At 49.6% G+C, this 18,518-nt stretch overlaps 1 protein-coding gene across 8 annotated transcripts in view; it reads left to right on the forward strand.

The window, feature by feature from the left end:
* Positions 1-17,938, forward strand: part of CCDC120 (coiled-coil domain containing 120) — a 42,003-nt gene extending 24,065 nt beyond the window's left edge. For 4 of the 8 annotated variants that reach the window (XM_080988191.1, XM_080988190.1, XM_080988189.1 and 1 more), the window contains exons 2-9: positions 4,208-4,353; positions 5,977-6,110; positions 8,541-8,654; positions 8,742-8,964; positions 9,619-9,675; positions 11,144-11,387; positions 13,811-13,915; positions 15,033-16,182. In XM_080988191.1, coding sequence (XP_080844317.1) covers positions 4,305-4,353; positions 5,977-6,110; positions 8,541-8,654; positions 8,742-8,964; positions 9,619-9,675; positions 11,144-11,387; positions 13,811-13,915; positions 15,033-15,762 — 1,656 coding nt within the window. In that variant the 5' untranslated portion in view covers positions 4,208-4,304 and the 3' untranslated portion in view covers positions 15,763-16,182. Of the gene's footprint in view, positions 1-1,302; positions 1,820-4,207; positions 4,354-5,976; positions 6,111-8,540; positions 8,655-8,741; positions 8,965-9,618; positions 9,676-11,143; positions 11,388-13,810; positions 13,916-15,032; positions 16,183-16,208 lie in introns of those variants that run through there. The other 4 variants (XM_080988196.1, XM_080988193.1, XM_080988194.1 and 1 more) reach the window with 4 other exon arrangements.
* Positions 17,939-18,518: the final 580 nt, after the last annotated feature.

Here is an 18,518-nt window from a genome sequence, read left to right on the forward strand (position 1 = left end):
CCCCCCAGAGTGGCTGGGGAAACCCAGCCAGATGGGTGGGGTATAAATTATTATTATTATTGTTACTGTGCCCCCTTTAGCACAGCATAGTTCAAGGCTGATTATATTCTATGCCCCTGCATCATGTGTGCAGAGGGCCTGGTGCTTCAACCACAGGCTGGTAAAGGTAAAGGGACCCCTGACCATTAGGTCCAGTCATGACTGACTCTGGCGGCGCTCATCTCGCTTTATTGGCAGAGGGAGCCGGCGTACAGCTTCCGGGTCATGTGGCCAGCATGACTAAGCCGCTTCTGGCAAACCAGAGCAGCGCATGGAAACGCTGTTTACCTTCCCACTGGAGTGGTACCTATTTATCTACTTGCACTTTTTGGCATGCTTTTGAACTGCTAGGTTGGCAGGAGCAGGGACCGAGCAACGGGAGCTCACCCCGTCGCGGGGATTTGAACCGCCGACCTTCTGATCGGCAAGCCCCAAATGCCCCCATTCCAGCTGCACATGAGAAAGTCAGAGTCTTGAGCAGAGCGAAAAAGCGTGTTTTCATAGGGTCATTGGAAGCTGCCTCATATCTGAGTCACATTGATCGGTCCATGTGACTCAGTATTCTTGATACTGATGGGTAGCGACTCTCTAGCGATTTGAATCTTTCTCAGCCCTACCCAGAGATGCCAGGGTTTGAACCGGGATCATTTGCACGCCAAGTGTGCCTGCTCTGCCCCTGAGCTAATGCGCCCTCTTGCAGAATAGAGGACTTTGCAGCTGGAGGGAATCTCAGGTAAGGTAAGGGGAGGGGTCCACTAATGTGCTCTTTCTCAAAGCACCACAAAGCTCTGGATCAGGGGTAGGCAACCTAAGACCCATGGGCCGGATGTGGCCCAATCGCCTTCTCAATCCAGCCCGCAGATGGTCCGGGAATCAGCCTGTTTTTACATGAGTAGAATGTGTTCTTTTATCTAAAATGCATCAGCGTTATTTGTGGGGCATAGGAATTTGTTCATTCCCCCCCCCCCAAAAGTCTGGCCCTCCACAAGGTCTGAGGGACAGTGGACCGCCCCCCCCCCCACTGAAACAGCTTGCTGACCCCTGATCTACTCCATGGGTAGGCAAACTAAGACCCGGGGGGCCGGATCCAGCCCAACCGCCTTCTAAATCCGGCCTGTGGATGGTCCGGGAATCAGTGTGTTTTTACATGACTAGAGTGTGTGCTTTTATTTAGAATGCATTTCTGGGTTATTTGTGGGGCATAGGAATTCGTCCCCCCCAAAAAATATATATATATAGTTCGGCCCACCACATGGTCTGAGGGCCAGTGGACAGGCCCATGGCTGAAAAAGGTTGCTGACCCCTGCTCTGGATCTACACCAGGCTGTCACCTTGAGCCCTCAGCAACACCCCTCCCCCTGGACATTTTATTTCAGGAGAAAAAGTTTTTCAGAGCAATAGAATATGCGGGGAGCTGATGTGCCATCAGCACTCAATTTGGGTTTCCTTGGCTCAGGTTTGCTTGTTGCTGTTGTTTTTACCACAGGGTACATGCAACAGCTCTGCCTTCTTCCTCCCTGTCTCACAGCAGATCCCTCCCTCATCCACTCCCTGGGAACAGGGAGCCGCCAGCCGTGGCTGGGAGGGGTAGGGAGAAAGGTGTTGACACTAAACAGTCATAGCAAAGGAATTGACTGCGGTAGTTTGAAGAGCCTGGGGCAGGGAAGGGGGAGAGGAGAGACTGGCAGAGCCTCTGATCTGTGCCACCCCATACCCTTCCATTTCCCACGTTCGTCACGCTGGCGTGCAACGCGACTGATCTCCTCATTGAGGCATAGACGTGCGTGTGAATTTCAGCTCTGTGGATTCACATTTGGCAATGCTGTGTGTGTACGAGAAAGAGAATTGGGTGTGGGGGGGGGAGTGATGAATACATAAAGTGTTGTGGCACAAGGAAGAAGAATCTTTGGCGCAAGGTGCGTCTGCGCTCCACAGGGCATGCGGAGAACGCTTTCTGCGGCCCTTGTACCTGATGTGAATGTCGTTCTCGGTGTGATTCATGCCGAGAGCAGTTCTGGTCTCTGCTGCGACTGGGATTAGTTACGTAACTCAGGGAGGCTTCCTGGCTGTTCTCTGGACTCCCAGCTGGGCTCAGCCTTGATCTGGTCTCGCAGGGAAGCAGCTGTGGGCTTTGGCCCGGGCCCAGAAATGTGGAGAGCTGGCCAGCTGTCTCGCTGCCCCCAGACTTCCCACCGTGGATGTCTGTGGACATATGAGTTGAGTGGCGAGCCGGGTGGAGGGGAGGGGAGCTGGGGGTGGGGGCACTTCAGCTTCTACCCCCATCCGGAGCGCTGGCTTTGAGCCAGCCTCAGGTACGAGGGAGGGGTTCGGGTTTCTCTCCCTCTCTAATAACTGGGTCTCGTTCTCTGTCAAGGAAACCCTGAATTATACCAATCAACGTAATACACGTAAAACACTTCTTTCAGTGGAGAGCACTATTGCGGGGGCATGAGACAGGCAAACCATAGCTTTTAAAAGCTTGTCTAGCCAATTAGAGTGAAGCTACAGCAGGGAAATGTAATTGCTAAATGCAGTGTCCATATTCAAGAGGCAATATGCCTGTGATTATTAGATGCCGAGGGGCAAGCAAGATGGCGGTGGTGGTGTTTATCTTCACATGGTTTCCTGGACCATTTATCTGGCCGCAGACTGCTGGACTAGGTGGTCTGACCCTGGCAGAGCCTAATGTTTGTTCCTAATCCATGATACCCCCACAATTACTGACTTAACCTCAGCAACTCAAAACTGGCCAAAATACTGCCCCTGAACAGGGATGGGAAGGGAGCCTTTGGTCATCCAAATGCTGTTGTACTACAACTCCCATCATCCCTGGCTGCTGGGTTATGGTTCCAACAAGCCCCAGAATGTGGTCCAGGAACGGCCATGTTGAGGTGGTTCAGTCTGTACTCGCTGGAGCCCCTAATCACCATGAAGTAGGTTGAGTGACCTGTTGATGTCAAGCATCCTCTGAGACAGGAGTCTCTTCTGCAAGAAGCCCTCCTCATGGTGAGAATGCCAGCATGGCCAGTAGTCAGGGGTGATGGGAGTTGTAGTCCAAAAACATCTGGAGCACCACAGGTAAACACAGCCCTGATGTAAGAGAAAGGCTGGGATCCCACAGCCAATCGTAGTCTCCTTCTGAGACCTGCCCATCGGGTGGATTTGCAATGGCTGTCATGGCTTGCACTTTAGGTACATGGAAGAGTTCCTGAAGAAAGACCCGGGGAGATTAATAATAATAATAATTTATTTATACCGCCGCCCATCTGGCTGGGCTTCCCCAGCCACTCTGGGCGGCTTCCAACAAAATATTAAAATACCATAATACATCAAACATTAAAAGCTTCCCTAAACAGGGCTGCCTTCAGATGTCTTCTAAAAGTCTGGTAGTTGTTGTTCTCTTTGACATCTGGTGGGAGGACGTTCCACAGGGCAGGCACCACCACCGAGAAGGCCCTCTGCCTGGTTCCCTGTAACTTGGCTTCTCGCAGTGAGGGAACCACCAGAAGGCCCTCGGCGCTGGACCTCAGTGTTCGGGCAGAACGATGGGGATGGAGACGCTCCTTCAGATAATAAGGAAACATTTCCTCTTTCCTTCTTTAGTGCAGCCTTGATTCCAGCACACCTGTGGGGCTAGCGATGCTTGGGCAAAATGCCATCCTTGGGACGCTTCAGTCTACATTGCTTTGCCTCCCTTTCCAATACCATATAAGCCCCGCTGTGCACCATGGTGGAGATGGGGGACCACAAGAACATACCCAGCCCTCTGACCATTGGCTGTGTGCCATGGAAGAACCTGGAAATGCCAGTCCCATTCAAGGGCTACCTGTGGAGTGGCAGCTGAGGGAAGCAGAGCGTTCCTGTGGAGACAAAACCCTCTCTTGGGGGGAGAGTGGCTCTCCTGAACCTCCTCTGTGCCCAGCTTTCCTAACCCTGAATAGATGTGCACTCTGCCCATGCTCCTCAGCTCTCCATAGTCTGAGATGCTTCTCTACCCTCTTTCCTTTTCCTTGTGATACTGCCTTCCCTCCACTTACTTCAAGCAGATCCTATCTCTCTCTTTTTTTCATCCTTCTTCTGTAGCATCATGCCCTCCACAGATGACTCAGCTGCTTGCATCTGCAGAATCACACCCGCTTCTTACTCTCTTCTTGTCTCCCTATGGCAGTAACCAGCTGAGGCCCCCCATCCGGGAGTTCCAGATGGGTCTTGGATCAAAGTGATTCCCGTCCCTCAGAAGCAGGAGACAAACCAATCTTCCAGACATGGAGGTGAAGGGGCAACTCATCAACTCATCCAGCTACAGCTCTTCAGGTACCTTCCTACTGATACATCTGATGACACCCCCCCCCCCACAAAAATAATTTTTTCCCTTCCTGCCTGGCTGATCACCTCGTCCTCCCATTTCTGCACCCTGTGAGAGTTAAACCTTTTATTATTATTATTTTTTATTAAAATATTTTATTATTAAAATAATTCAACATTAATACATATTATGAATATACAAACATTGTATGAAATGTATGTTTCTGTGAGAGTTAAATCTGGGGCTTGCCATGGATTTCAAACCTTCACTGACCCTTTTATTCAGGTGTGGGGAAACACGGACCTGGGGGCTCAGTGTTGCCCTCCAGACCCCTTTATGGGACCCTTGAAACCCTCTCTCAGCCACATCCCCTCCCCCCAGCCCTCACCCCTCACGCTGCTTTGCACCCCAAGTGTGTGCCCTTGAACTCTGATCCTGCCTCTTGACAAACAGGGAGGGTGTGTTTTGTGTATGTGTGTGGGTGTAGAAACTCGCCTACCATACAAAGATGAAATTTGAAATGTTCCATTGCCCTGTTGTCGAATTTCGCCCGTTAATTTGGCTATTTCCGCATATTCCAGAAGAGTGGCAGTACAAGGTCATGGAATATGCGGAAATAGCCAAATTAAGGGGGTAAATTCAACAACAGGGTGATGGAACATTTCAAAAAGAATGGGGGGACATTATGTTATATATAGGATAAGTGAAATCAGTAGAAGGTATAAGTGAAATCAGTAGAATGGAAATAAACCTCATAATGGGAAATTAAAAGAAACTTTATTGGATGTTAATGACAATATGAGTTAAGATGTAAAATACAATCAAGGTAACTAATTGTATCTGTAAATGAATATAGACAAACAACAAGACGTGTACATACAGAAAGATTTATTTGTATATAGACACTGTACGGATAAAGTTGAAAGAAGAACAATAATATACAAAATCGATAAAGACAATGCGAAAAACGTAGAGACGACATTAAAAAGCCGGAAGAAGAAGGAAGGAGGGAAGTCAACTCTTAAGAGTAAATGTAAATGTAAAGTAATGTGTATATGCATAGTAAAAAGGTAAAGGGACCCCTGACCATTAAGTCCAGTTGTGACCGACTCTGGGGTTGCGGCACTCATCTCGCTTTATTGGCAGAGGGAGCCGGCGTACAGCTTCCGGGTCATGTGGCCAGCATGACTAAGCCGCTTCTGGCGAACCAGAGCAGCGCACGGAAACGCCGTTTACCTTCCCGCCAGAGCGGTACCTATTTATCTACTTGCACTTTGACGTGCTTTCGAACTGCTAGGTTGGCAGGAGCAGGGACCAAGCAACGGGAGCTCACCCCGTAACGGGGATTTGAACCACCGACCTTCTGATCGGCAAGCCCTAGGCTCTGTGGTTTAACCCACAGCGACACCCGTGTCCCTATATGCATAGTATGTAGTTATAAAATCAATAAAGATTATCTTCAAAGAAGAAGAAGATGATGAAATTTGAGTTTGTTGCTCTGCTAGCTTTTGCCTCTGCCCGCACCCACCCCTGGCATGTGGCCCTCAGAACATTGCCCACAAAGGACTGCAGCCCCCAGGCTGGAAAAGCCCCCCCCCCTTTAATCATCTGCTCCGCTCTTTCCTCCGCAGAGGCTTTGCAGCGGGACCTCTGTCCGCGGATCCGGCTCGAGCGGGTGCAAGAGCTGCTGGAGAAGCAGCGGTCGCTCCAGCAAGTTCTCAGCCTGCGCCTTAAGGAGCTGCGCCGCATTTGCCTTCAGGAGGCTGTGAGTACCCGTTGGCCGGAGCACGGCTTGATGTGGGCGGGCGAGGGGCTGGCGCTGCCTCTGGGACTAGCCAAGACAGTTCCAGCGGCGTGGAAAGTTGAAATCGTCCCTGGATGTAGAAAGCAGCTTGTGTCCCGTCAGACGGCAGATTCTCAAGAATCTCAGTTTCAATAGGGCAAATTCCTGGTCCGTGTTTGCTGGGGAGCAGAGGGTGAAATCCGAGGAGAAGTAAAAAGTAGAGACCTCTTGAAATTCTTCTCCCTATTTGTGGGTAGAGAAATTGGAGCAGAGGAACCCAGGAGATGAACAGCGATCCAGTGGTGTCTTGGGGAAGGAGGTCACCCTTAGCAGTGGCAGGAGCACAGTTTATTTCTTTTTTCCCTAAAAAGGGGGCGGGTTGTGTGACCAACACACACACATACACCCCCCAAAAAATAAAGTGAAAGGTGTTTGAAAAAAATTCTGCCAAGCGGACTCCTTTTTCTTTTTTAAAAACATTTTTATTGATTTTCCAATAAAAACAGCCAATCAACATATCCACATCATAATCCAATTAAAAACAAGAAACTAAAATTTTAAAAAGACCAAATTGTAATCCAAATTGTAATTATTAATTTTTCCGGGTTCCCCATAGTCTGGACCTCTGAAGCATATCTCCAAATCTTCAGTCCTGCCTCTTCTCGTTGTTTTCATATTTTCCGCCTTCTGGTTTTAACGCTTTGAAGTTCTCTGTCCCTGTCTATGCGATTCTCAATCATGAAAAAAATTCTGCCAAGCGGACTCCTTTTTCTAAGAAGAAAAGAAAAACCTTGAATTTTTCTCTGGAAAAAATGTATCCTCAAGATTTCAGTGCCACTCTAGTTTAAAACTGACATTGGAAAGAGTTTGGGTAATGGGCTGGCTGTCCTCCTCCACATGTAAGAAAATGCCAGCAGATGCCACCCCCAAGTAGGTCCTGCTCTGTGCTTTGTTAGACATAGATAGGTCAGAGTTCCATCCCTGGGCCTGAAAGCATAAAGAGGAGCACACAGGGGGAAGGCCTCTTTGAGAAATAATACTTCCAGCCTGGGCTGGTCAGGCCACTGGGCGCCACATTCACAAACAGGAGCGCAAATCGAGCAGGGCAGACAGATGGGTCAGGGGGTGTAGAAACTCAAGTGATTTGAGGAACGGTTGAAAAACAGATGGGCGCTTATAGCCGGGAGAAGAGGAGATGAAGGTGAGACTCAACAGCCGTCTTCAAGCATCTGGAGAGCTGTCACACAGAAGATGGAGTAGACTTGTTCTCTGTTACTCCAGAGGGAAAGACTAGTAGAACCAAGCAGTATCCAAGCAGGTTATATTCAGAGCAGGCCCAGCGGAATGAATGGACCCAAGTTAACCACATCCACCAATTTCATTTGGTCTACTCTGGAGTATGACTAATGTGGGATGCAATGCACGGAAAGTTCAGGGATTCAGAGTTTGGCCTGGCAGGATGTCCTGCCAAACATATGGCCAAACTCTGGTTCCCTGCACTTTCCTTGGGTTGCATCCCACATCCCACAGTGCAGCATCCCGGACAGGTGGCCAACCAGCCTCTGTTTAAATCCCTCCAGCAAAGGACGGCTCGGAAGGCAGCCTGTTCCACTGTCAAACAACTCTTAATGATGCTGCACTGCAGGTCCTGCATTGAGCAAGGGGGAGAAGGCTAGCTGACCATCAAGATTCCATCCAACCTTTCATTATTCTAGATAAGTTGGATTCATATCATCTAGGACGGGGATGGGGAGCCTGTGGCCCTCCAGTTGCTGTTGAGAGTCCAGCTCCCTTCAGTCACTCTCATCAGCATGCCCAGTGTTCAAGGATGATGGGAGATGGAGTCCAGCAGCCTCTGGGGGGGGGGGGGCATAGATTCATCATCCCTGAAGCAAAGCTTTTATTTATTTATTTTTCAAGAAAGAACGGGGAAGGTTTATTTAGGAGAACCACTGTAAGCGAATGAAAACGCTAGCAGGATCCTATTAACACTCGAAACGTAACAAATACCATGGGCGATACGGAGAGATGCAAAATACGGACGGTGAAATATTACGCAGTTGAAAACGTTGAGAATATAGGACCCAGGAAGGGGATGGAGGGAAGTCTGGAGTTTCAGAGAAATCTCTAAAATACGAAAATGTATTTGGTACTGTGATAACTTTACATCAAATAGAAATTATTGAAGTAAAGCTTTTAGAGGTTGCGAACCGCGACAGATTGGTTTTGGAAGTGCGCTGCAGAACAAATAAATGCATGCAGATCTGGCTGGTTTTGTGTGAGCTACCAAAATCCAGCTGGTCTTGGTGCAGAATTTTAATCTTGAGCACAGAAGATGAACAGGTGTCTCAGCCTGGCCCAGGATGTCTCACCTGGGCAGTATTGACAGGATGCATCCCTTCCCATTGCCAGGAACTGACAGGACAGTTGCCTGCCGAATACCCCCTGGAGCCAGGGGAAAGACCCCAGCCTGTGCGCCGGAGGACGGCAGTTGCCTACCGAATTCCCACTGCCCTCAAGAATGAGGTGAGCGGAGGGGGTGGGGGAGAGCGAGTGGTGGGGAGAGGGGGGGGTTTCAGGGGCGGCTCTGACAATCCTCCCGTTGCCTTGCAGGAAGCGCCTTCCCTGGAGGAGTTGACTCAGGAGCTGGCTCTGCAGCAGCAAGTGGCGGAGGCCGCCCGTCGCCTCACTGTGGCTCCAGATCTGACAGCTGAGCAGCGCCGCCGCCGGAGGCAGGTGCAGGCAGACGCCGCCCAGCGCCTGCGGGAGCTGGAGGCTCAGGTGGCAGAGTTCCGGGTGCGACTAGGCAAAGGGCCCTCCCAGAGGGGCAGCCATGGTGCGTTGCTCGTCCACCCTTTAAACCCTGTCCCCCTGCCATCTGTGGGTGCAGTCCACCCTGCTGTACCGCTTGTGCAGAACATTTCTGCTTGTGCCCGGGATGGGGGAGCCAGAGAGGTCCTTCACGTGTTGCCAGACTCCAGCTCCCAACACTGACCGTGCAGCCTGGAGGCGAAGGGAGTTGGAGTCCAGCAACGCTGGGAGGGCCACATGTTCCCCACCTCTGGTTTGTGCCATGGAACATCTTCCCCTTCCTCTCCATTCCACCACAGCCTTCAAAATCTGATACACGCCTTCAAAATCTGCTTCGTGTGAGCAGGGAGACCCTCCAGGGCATATTTTGTGGGTTGCCCTAACCACTACTGGAATGCATCCCTTGACAGCTTTCCACTGGGATAAGGACTCTTGGTCCAAAAGGGGTCCCCTCCCCCAGTAGCCAAATAGACTGAGTGCATTTTCTGGCAATGTGAGGGTTTCCTACCATGATTCCTCCTCTTGTAGGAGTGAACTTGTGTGAATGTAGCAGTTCTCCTATCCAAGCTGCTCGGTACCCGCCCTATCCTTCTGGTATGGTCTGAGGAATATTAGTCATCACACCGTTTTCTGATTGATCCCTGATTTATCTCTCTTTCATCAAAACAAAACAAAAAAGAAGAGGCTTTTCATTCAGAGAGCAGCTCCCTCTCCGAATCGGCCAGCCATGAAAATGGTAAGTGTGGTCTGCGGCCCCCTGCGTTTCTTTCCTAGATTAAGGAGGGAGCAGTTGGTGGTTCTGGGTAAATGACAAGAGGCTAAAGGGGTGCCTTTGTCTGGTTTAAGGTGCTGGTTTTAACCTTTAAAGCCCTATACGGCCTCGGACCTACGGGACCTCCTCTCCTGGTATGTCCCACGGAGGACCTTATGGTCTTCAAATAAAAACATCTTAGAGATCCCAGGCCACAGGGAGGTTAGGCTGGCCTCAACCAGAGCCAGGGCTTTTTCGGCTGTGGCCCCGATCTGGTGGAACGCTCTGTCACAAGAGAGTAGGGCCCTGCGGGACTTGACATCTTTCCACAGGGCCTGCAAGACAGAGCTGTTCCACCAGGCCTTTGGCCAAGGCACAGTCTTTGGTAATCCTCATAGAACGCTAGCCCAGTGGTTGCTATTAATTTGATTCTGAACTGATTTTAGAATGTATTTCAATTAACTGACTGATTTTATGTAAATTGTGCTATTTTTACTGTTGTTATCTGCTCTGAGCCCGGCTTTGGCTGGGGAGGGCGGGATATAAATAAAATTTTATCATTATTATTATTATTATTATTATTATTATTATTATTATTAAATGTGAGGTGCTGAAGGCTCAGGCTACCTTGGTCCCTCATCTTTGGCCCGGAGATGATGAAGCAAAGGGACTCTAGTATTAAGGGGTGTGTTTGTGGGTGGCGTCTTAATGAATGCCTGATTTGAGTGCATAGCGTCATCAATGGGATCCGGACGTGAATTGAAAATAAACCCTACTTTGGAGTCAGCTTCTTGGAAGACGCATGTTCTAATGTGGAAGGGGTCAGGGTGGGGGAAGAGAACCTTCTCATAGCACATTTGCCAGACCAAATCAAAGGTGGCAAAGAAACCCTCAAATGTAACGTGGCCAAAACAGCTTTGTTGGTGTTACTTATTTTCTGCCCTCAAAATGGGCACATCTAAGGAGGGTGACTCATTGGCCTGTAGCATCGTTTACTGTCCCCATGGTGTTGGGGCACCAGGAGAACAGCGGAGCAGGTGTGGCCCCAGTATTGAGCCGGATGAGAGCACAGAACCCAGTTGATGCAGCATGCGGGGGAACTGAGTCGGATGAGCTGGTACCTCCTCGAGGAACTCCCTGGTCCTCCTCGGAAGGACCCTCGTCCTATGGTAAAACTGCTCCTGGGCTGTGCCATTCCAGACTGCAGGCAGCAGCAGCTGCATAACGGCATGCTTTCTGCCCCTTTCTGCTAGGACTTCTAACTTTCTCTCTTGCATTGTGTCCAACTGCCTGCAATGCAGGAATATGCAGCTGTCCCTTATAGGGATCAAACCTGCAACTGTGGCGTCATCAGCATCTGAAATACCCAGGCTGAGGATGATCACATTTATGTTCAGAAAGCATAAACTGTTGGACTACCATTTTTTTATTGTTGTTGTTTTTGCCGAGGTAGGGGTGTGTGGATGCTTCTACTCTGTGCCCTGTGCTCTGTCCTCAGACGACCCCCACAGCTTCCACCCCTCCAAAGTCTCCAACCACCAGGGGACTTTTTTTGACCGTCCTTCGCCCCCTAAGGCCCGAGATCACCTGCGTGCCATCTCCAGTAGCCCCGACCGCCGACCAGGATGGCGGCTTTTGCAGCCGGACCTGTACAACGAGGGCAAGGACCGCAGGAACTCTGTTGCCAGCCCTGCCAGGTGACCAGGAGATGCTTTTGGCCTTTTGTGTGTGTCTCTCCAGTAACAAAGTGAACCAGAGGGAGGAGGGAGTTTGTTGGTGAGCTGATTGACACCCAGGGAGCCCCCTTAAGGGCCCATTGCAAGGACACGTGCAGCAAAAGGAGGTGGGATTGTAGAACGTCAGGCTGAAGAGGCAGGGTGCCATTTTGAATGCTGCCCCACATAAAAATGCCCACAGAGGTGAAATAGATTGCTCGCCTCTTCTTCCCTTTAGCAAATGACTGTACTGTTGAAATGATGCTGAGATCCCATTGGCCTATTTATTCTGAATGTTTTTAAGTGATGCCAGTAAAGGTTTGATGATGGTGATGATGATGATAAAAATGCAAAACACACAGCTCCCTAACAATAGAAAGCTGGCCCATGACGGAGAAAGGGAGTGAGCTAGACTGTAAGCCAAGTGCTGGCCTTCTATGGCAGGGTGTTTGGGTTTGTTTCTTCAACAGAGAGAAACTTAAAAAAAAATATTGATGCCTGCCTAGCAATCTTAAATGGCTTCTTCTGTTCTGCCTCCTCAGGAGTTTGCTCCCTCATTCAGTTGCACATGTAAACCTGGCCACGTGTGTAGTAGCTGATTTTCCTTAAAGGTTGGAGATGGGGAGACCATATAACTCTTCCTAAAAGACCTGCATTGGCTCCCAGTATTTTTCCAGGCACAATTCAAGGTGTTGGTGCCGACCTTTAAAGCCCTAAATGGCCTCGGCCCAGTAGACCCGAAGGAGCGTCTCCACCCCCGTCGTTCAGCCCAGACACTGAGGGCTTTCTGGCGGTTCCCTCACTGCGAGAAGTGAGGTTACAGGGAACCCGGTAGAGGGCCTTCTTGGTAGTGGCGCCCACCCTGTGGAACACCCTTACATCAGATGTCAAAGAGAACAACAACTACCTGACATTTAGAAGACATCTGAAGGCAGCCCTGTATAGGGAACTCTTTAAAGATTGATGTTTAATTCTGTTTTTATATTTTGCTGGAAGCTGCCCAGAGTGGCCAGGGCAATCCAGTCAGATGGGCACCATATAAATAATAACATTATTATTATTATTAAGAAAGGAAAAGTATAGCTGCTAAATTTCTTATTTTTTGTGTGCTGGCCAAGACTATCACTTTGGTTCTGGCCTTTCTGGCCACCAAACCAGGATCCCGAATGAGAAAATGGGTGGGGAAAAGACTGGCAAGCCCTATTGTGTAGTCATGTACCATTATCCAAGTGGGCATTTGCACTGTGTGGTTAGGAACCTCTACCCCATTTCCTGATTCTGCCATGCACCTGATTCTGCCATGAGAGAAATCATTCTAGGCTGCAACGAAGGGTCAGTTGCCCTGTTTTACTGTGTCCAGGGCTACATGGGCTTTTTGGCCGCAATCAGCTTTGTTGAGGCCTTTTTTGCCAGAAAACTGTCTGAGAGCTTCAATGAGGCCAAATTCATCACCTTCAGCATGTTCTCATTTTGTAGTGTTTGGATCTCGTTTGTTCCAGTGTACCTGAGCACGAAGGGGAAATACATGGTGGCTGTGGAGATCTTTTCCATCTTAGCCTCCAGCACTGGCTTACTGGGCTCCATCACTTTTCCCAAAATGCTATATCATTGTGTTGAGACGTGATCTGAACAGCAAGGAGTGCTTAATAAAGAGGAAATAAGAAACCCAGCCAACTGACACTGCCTTTTGTCTTAACAATAAGGGCAGATTAGAGATGGTGCCTTTCTTCCCAGATTCATAAGGATGATAGAGATCGGCACTTCCAGCCTCTCTTGACACCTTTGCCTCTAGGGTCAGCTTTTGGAGCAGGAGTAGCCCTGCAGATGGTCTTGGGACTCCCATGAACCCTAGTCAGCATGTCGAATGACCTGGGATTATGGAGGTTGTAGTCCAAGAACATTCGGAGGGCACTGTGGTGTTTTCTGCAAGCAGAACTGAACTACTTATAACTCAGCTTCTTAGAGTTAGCACATACCTCAAAAGTAGATTAGGGAAATGACGCTGAAACTGATAACTTGGAATATTAATGGTCTTAACGAGAAATCTAAAAGAAATAAAGTTGAACATGTTTTTTGGGGGGGGAAAGAATCTTGATGTAATCTGTTTACAAGAAACCCATGTTGCTAAAAAACACAGACATATTTTGATTAACAAAAGGCTGGGTAGAGAGTTTATAACTTCGGATGTTAATAAAAAAAGAGGGGTGGTCTTCTATATAAAGGAGAGATTAGATCCTAAACTGATTTCTAAAGATGAAAAGGGGAGAGTGATTGTGGTACAAATAACGCTGCAGGGCGAGAGGCTAATTGTAGCTAATTGTACATGAACATGTACAGAGTGCTGTACGTAGGGGATGACCGGGACTGGCTCTTTTAGGAATTATTTTGTCTTCGCTTGTTTTCAGCCCAAGCCGCACCCTTCCCAGGAGTGCTTCTAGCTTTGAGGGCCGGAGTGTGCCTGCAACCCCAGTGTTGGCAAGAAGCGCTTGTACAGGCGGCCACCAGTTCAGGTAGGCAAAATGCTGGGTTTCCACCCACAGGGGCTGGATGTGAGGTTGGGCTGGAGGCAGAGTGGGGTGGGGGTGTATGTGGAATTTGTGAGAAGTTTAGCTGATCATAATCAGTGCTTTTTTCTGGGGGGGTGCAGGGGTACGCATACCCCTAAACATTTTGTGAATCTAAGTTTGGCCTTATTGAGGGGCAGTATTTCAATATGAGTTGGAAAATGTAAAGGTAAATGGATCCTTGACCATTAGGTCCAGTCGTGGCCGACTCTGGGGTTGCGGCGCTCATCTCACTTTATTGGCCGAGGGAGCCAGCGTGCAGCTTCCGGGTCATGAGGCCAGGATGACTAAGCCGCTTCTGGCGAACCAGAGCAGCGCACGGGATTCGAAGCACCGACCTTCTAACCGGCAAGTCCTAGGCCTTGTGGTTTAACCCAGAGCGCCATTCGTAGGAAAATGAGAGTACCCCTAAACATTTTTTTAGAAAGAAAAAAGCACTGATCATAATTATTATTACAAGATAAGAAAGTCACATTTTTATAGATGCTTTTATAATTATAGATCTACTGTATTCTAACAGTCACCAAACTGACATCCAAATCATTCTACATAAAATAAACTTTAACCTCATGTGATACAGCTATAAATACATTCTAAAACGTTATATTAAATATTGTTTTAAGTTTCTGTATTGTAAATTGTAATACCTGCAGCACTGAAAAGGCTTTAAATAATTCTAGTTGATGTTCTCGTTTCATATATTTAATAAAGGGGGATCTTTCTCTACCTTTATGTTTGCCTTAAACAGACTGTTCTGTTAATTGAGTCATAGTGGCAACAAATTTTATCAAGCCATTCTTGTTGTGTTGGAACTATTGGAGTATGCCATTTCAATATTTTGGCAGCTGTTAACAAAGCCCCATCTAAATTAGAATGTTCTGATGTCACATCTTCCTTTAAGATACCCTAGAAGAATTATCAGAGAGTATGCGATACACCTGTTTCCCCCCAAATAATTATTGCATGACTGCCAAACACGTGACTTTCTCCTCACATCTTCAACAGGTTCCACAAACATCTGGAATGGCTTCTCTTGACACCTCTCTCTCTTTCTCTGTCTCAGGTCCGAGGCCCCAGCTCTGCACCCCCGGCAATGGTCAGGCAGCCACGACTCCCAGCTCGGACCCCCGAGTCGCGACACCAGCGCTGACCGGGCCTCCCTCTTCGCCGCTCGGACCCGTCGCAGCAACAGCTCGGAAGCCCTGATTGAGCGAGCCCCTTCAGATGACCCCCTGTTCCCTGCTGCGCCCCCTTTTAAAAGTGCGGAGGCCCTGACCCCTTCCATCTCTGGCCGCAACCCTCGTCCCCCTTACAACGACCTCCTTCTGGACTACTACCTGGAACGCAGGTGCTGGGGTGGCGGCGACCATCTTTCGCGCCGGGATGGGCCCCCCCAGCTGGAGTGGGGGGCCTTTCCCGAGAGCCCCCTGCAGCGCCGAGCCCGCCCGGCTGCCCGCACTAAATCCTGCGGCCCGCTGTTGCCCCCCCAGTCCCGGGAGGTCGGTTACGGGCCCCCGCTGCCCCCTCAGCGCAACTTCCACAAAGCCCTGGCCCTGGAGGGACTCCGGGACTGGTACCTGCGCAACGCCGGAGTCAGCCAGCGGGGGGCGCTGGAGAGACGGGGACCCTCGCACCCCAGCCACCAGCCGCTCCGCGGCTACTACGAGCCAGCTGCTGCCAATCCCGAGACGGGCTACTATGGGGCACCAGGGGGGCTGCCCCACTCAGTGAGCTACGCCGGGCAGCCGCTATATGGCAGGTATGGGGCACGACTGCACTATTTGCCCCGGTAACTGCATCCGCCCCATTCATCCTGCCTGCCTAACGCCCGACCCCCTAACACTGCTTCCTCAGAGTCTGTCTGTCTGTCTGTCTTTCTGCTCTCTTTTTTTTCCGGGCGCTTCCACCACGCTGCACTTTTCCCCAACTGCTCGGGAATTATTGTGCTTTGTTTTCTGTTGTTGTTTCTCCCCACCCACTAAAAGTGCATTGTTGGGGGGGGGTTGGGGGTGGAGGAGCACCCTTTTGTTGCTGCCTCTTGGTCCATTTCCGAAGGATTTGAAGGTGATAAATTGAGCTGCCAGGGGGCTGGAGTTTGGGGTGGACTGTCATGGGATGAAAGGAAGATATCTATACTTCTTGCTGTGTTCCTCCTTGCCTAATTCTTTTCTTCTTCTTCTTTTTCTCTCTCTCCCTCCCTCTCTTTCCGCCTTTTGATGTCCTGCTATGCCCTCTCAAGACCCTTTGGGGAACTCCTTTACATGGATGACTCTGCTGGCCTCTACAGCTTGGACTCCACAGAGCAGCCACCCCCGGGGACATTGGTCTGACCCCCCCCACTCTGCTTTTTTCCCCCAAGGGGAAATGGAGTTTGGTCTCTCTTTCTTTTCTTCGCTGGTGCCTCGTGTGTGCGTGTGTTACACCATGTTGGGGGGGGCGGGAATTCCCTGCTGGCAGGGTTTATATACTATATCTATATATCTGTGTGTATGTGTGTGTGTGAGAGAGAGAAATTGAGAGTGTGAAGGGGGGTTGTTGCATGTAACACTGGACACACAACTGGGGGGAGGCCAAGGATGCCTCTCCAGTTCTTCCTACACATTATTAAACTTTTCCCATTTGAGATTTTTTTTAAGGGGGGATATGTATTTGCTGTACCCCACTGCCACTCACTCCCCCCCAAAGGGTTTAACTGCTGCAGGTTGCACCCTCTTGCGTTCCCAAGGAGTGGTGCAACATTTCTGCCCTGGTGCTGTGGGTCAGGGTGTGGGGTGTGGCGTTTGCAACACCAGACCCTGGAATGTATCGTGGAGGGGTTTGCAGATGTTGGGGACCAAAGGATGCATAGCGCAGACTGTGGAATTTCAGTTCTCTTTAAAAATGTCCAGGAAAGGGGGAAATAATCTACACCCACCCCACACCCACCCCATGAGCAATTTCTGTTCACCCCCCTGCCCACTTCTGACAAGGGGTGTTGTGGGGGAGACTTTTGCAGAAAAGGGACTCCAGGTAAGGGAAATGCAAGCTCCTTTAAAAAAAAAAAAAACTCCAGCTGCTTCCTGGCAGGTGAAACTGGGATGGGTGCTAAAGAATGAGAGTTCTTGCTTTCAGTTCATCTCAAATCAAAGGTGAGGAACATGTCTCTCTTTGCCCCCCACCCCCCGTCGTTGCCCAGAGGTTGTTGCATAACAGTGCCCATCACCCATGGCTTTGTTGCTTGGGACTTAAGGGAGTAGGGAACCCAACAAGACCTTTGAGGGCCACAGGCTTAGTGCCCCATCTATTAAAAAAATTATGTAGAAAGCGGAGGGGTGTCAGAAGCTACCGGCTGAAACGGCCGTCCGTTATGGTGGCTGTGGGAACTGCGGGGGTTTCTGTTACAGCTGCGAGCGCGAAATTTGACTCGGTCCGCGGGCAAGTGTGGCTCCTACGGGAAGACAGACAGGCAGACTTTTCACATGTGGGAAGATCTCTGTAAACATGGGTGTTTGCCACACAGCAGCCTTAATGTGCAGCGCTGCCTGTCCACGTCTAAAAAGCACAGGCAGAGAGACCCTATTGCGAACCCCATTCAGCCATGCCACTGCCCCCCGCCCCCGCAATGTTACGAAGAAAACAAAACCCCTTGCTTTCATTTAAAAGCTTTTTTAAAAATGTGGTGGTTTTTCCTCTTCACAACTGCACAACAAGTGGTCACGTCGTTTAATAATCTGTTTTTGCGCATTGAATCCAGATCATATTTGGGGGGGGTAAGGGAAGGGGGGTAAAGGAGGGTTCTTCTCCCCACCCCCACCCCTCTCGCCACTTCCCTCTGTGACGGACCAAGGTTCACAGCAGCAGAGTCACTGTCTTGCGTGTCTTTTTAATATTCACTGCTGTACAGATTGTATATTGGGGGCCTGAATGTAAAACTGAGCACTGTGCATATGAAATGAGAAAGGGTTTCTATAATAAAGATTGTAAAGGCGAGCGAGGCTGTGTTGTGTGGTGGCGTCAGGTACCGAGTCGAAGTGTCTTGTGTTCTTGGTGCAAACAGCATGCCGCGGGAGGCGAGAGCAGAGATGGCAATCCACTCCTGGCCCTCTGGATTGTGTTTTGCTCTGCATTAACCGGGAATGGCTACTCTTTCCTGGTTCTATACATGGAGTCACTAAGAGAGCAATCAGAATTTCCCCCCTGTGTGCTGAGAGGCAAAGTGGTGCATCCACCTTGACTGAACAGGCTTAAGAGAAGCAACTACAGTGGTGCCCCGCAAGACGAATGCCTTGCAAGACGAAAAACTCGCTAGACGAAAGAGTTTTCCGTTTTTTGAGTCGTTCCGCAAGACGAATTTCCCTATGGGCTTGCTTCGCAAGACGGAACGTCTTGCGAGTTTGTTTCCTTTTTCTTAAAGCCGCTAAGCCGTTAATAGCCGCTAATAGCCGTGCTTCGCAAGACGAAAAAACCGCAAGATGAAGAGACTCGCGGAACGGATTAATTTCGTCTTGCGAGGCACCACTGTAGCTCCCAGTGACTTGACTAAAGTAAAAATTCGGAAAGTTTTTAGTTC

Source organism: Podarcis pityusensis (genome assembly GCF_964106645.2).
Source record: "Podarcis pityusensis genome assembly, chromosome: 17".
Taxonomy (NCBI): Eukaryota; Metazoa; Chordata; class Lepidosauria; order Squamata; family Lacertidae; genus Podarcis; species Podarcis pityusensis.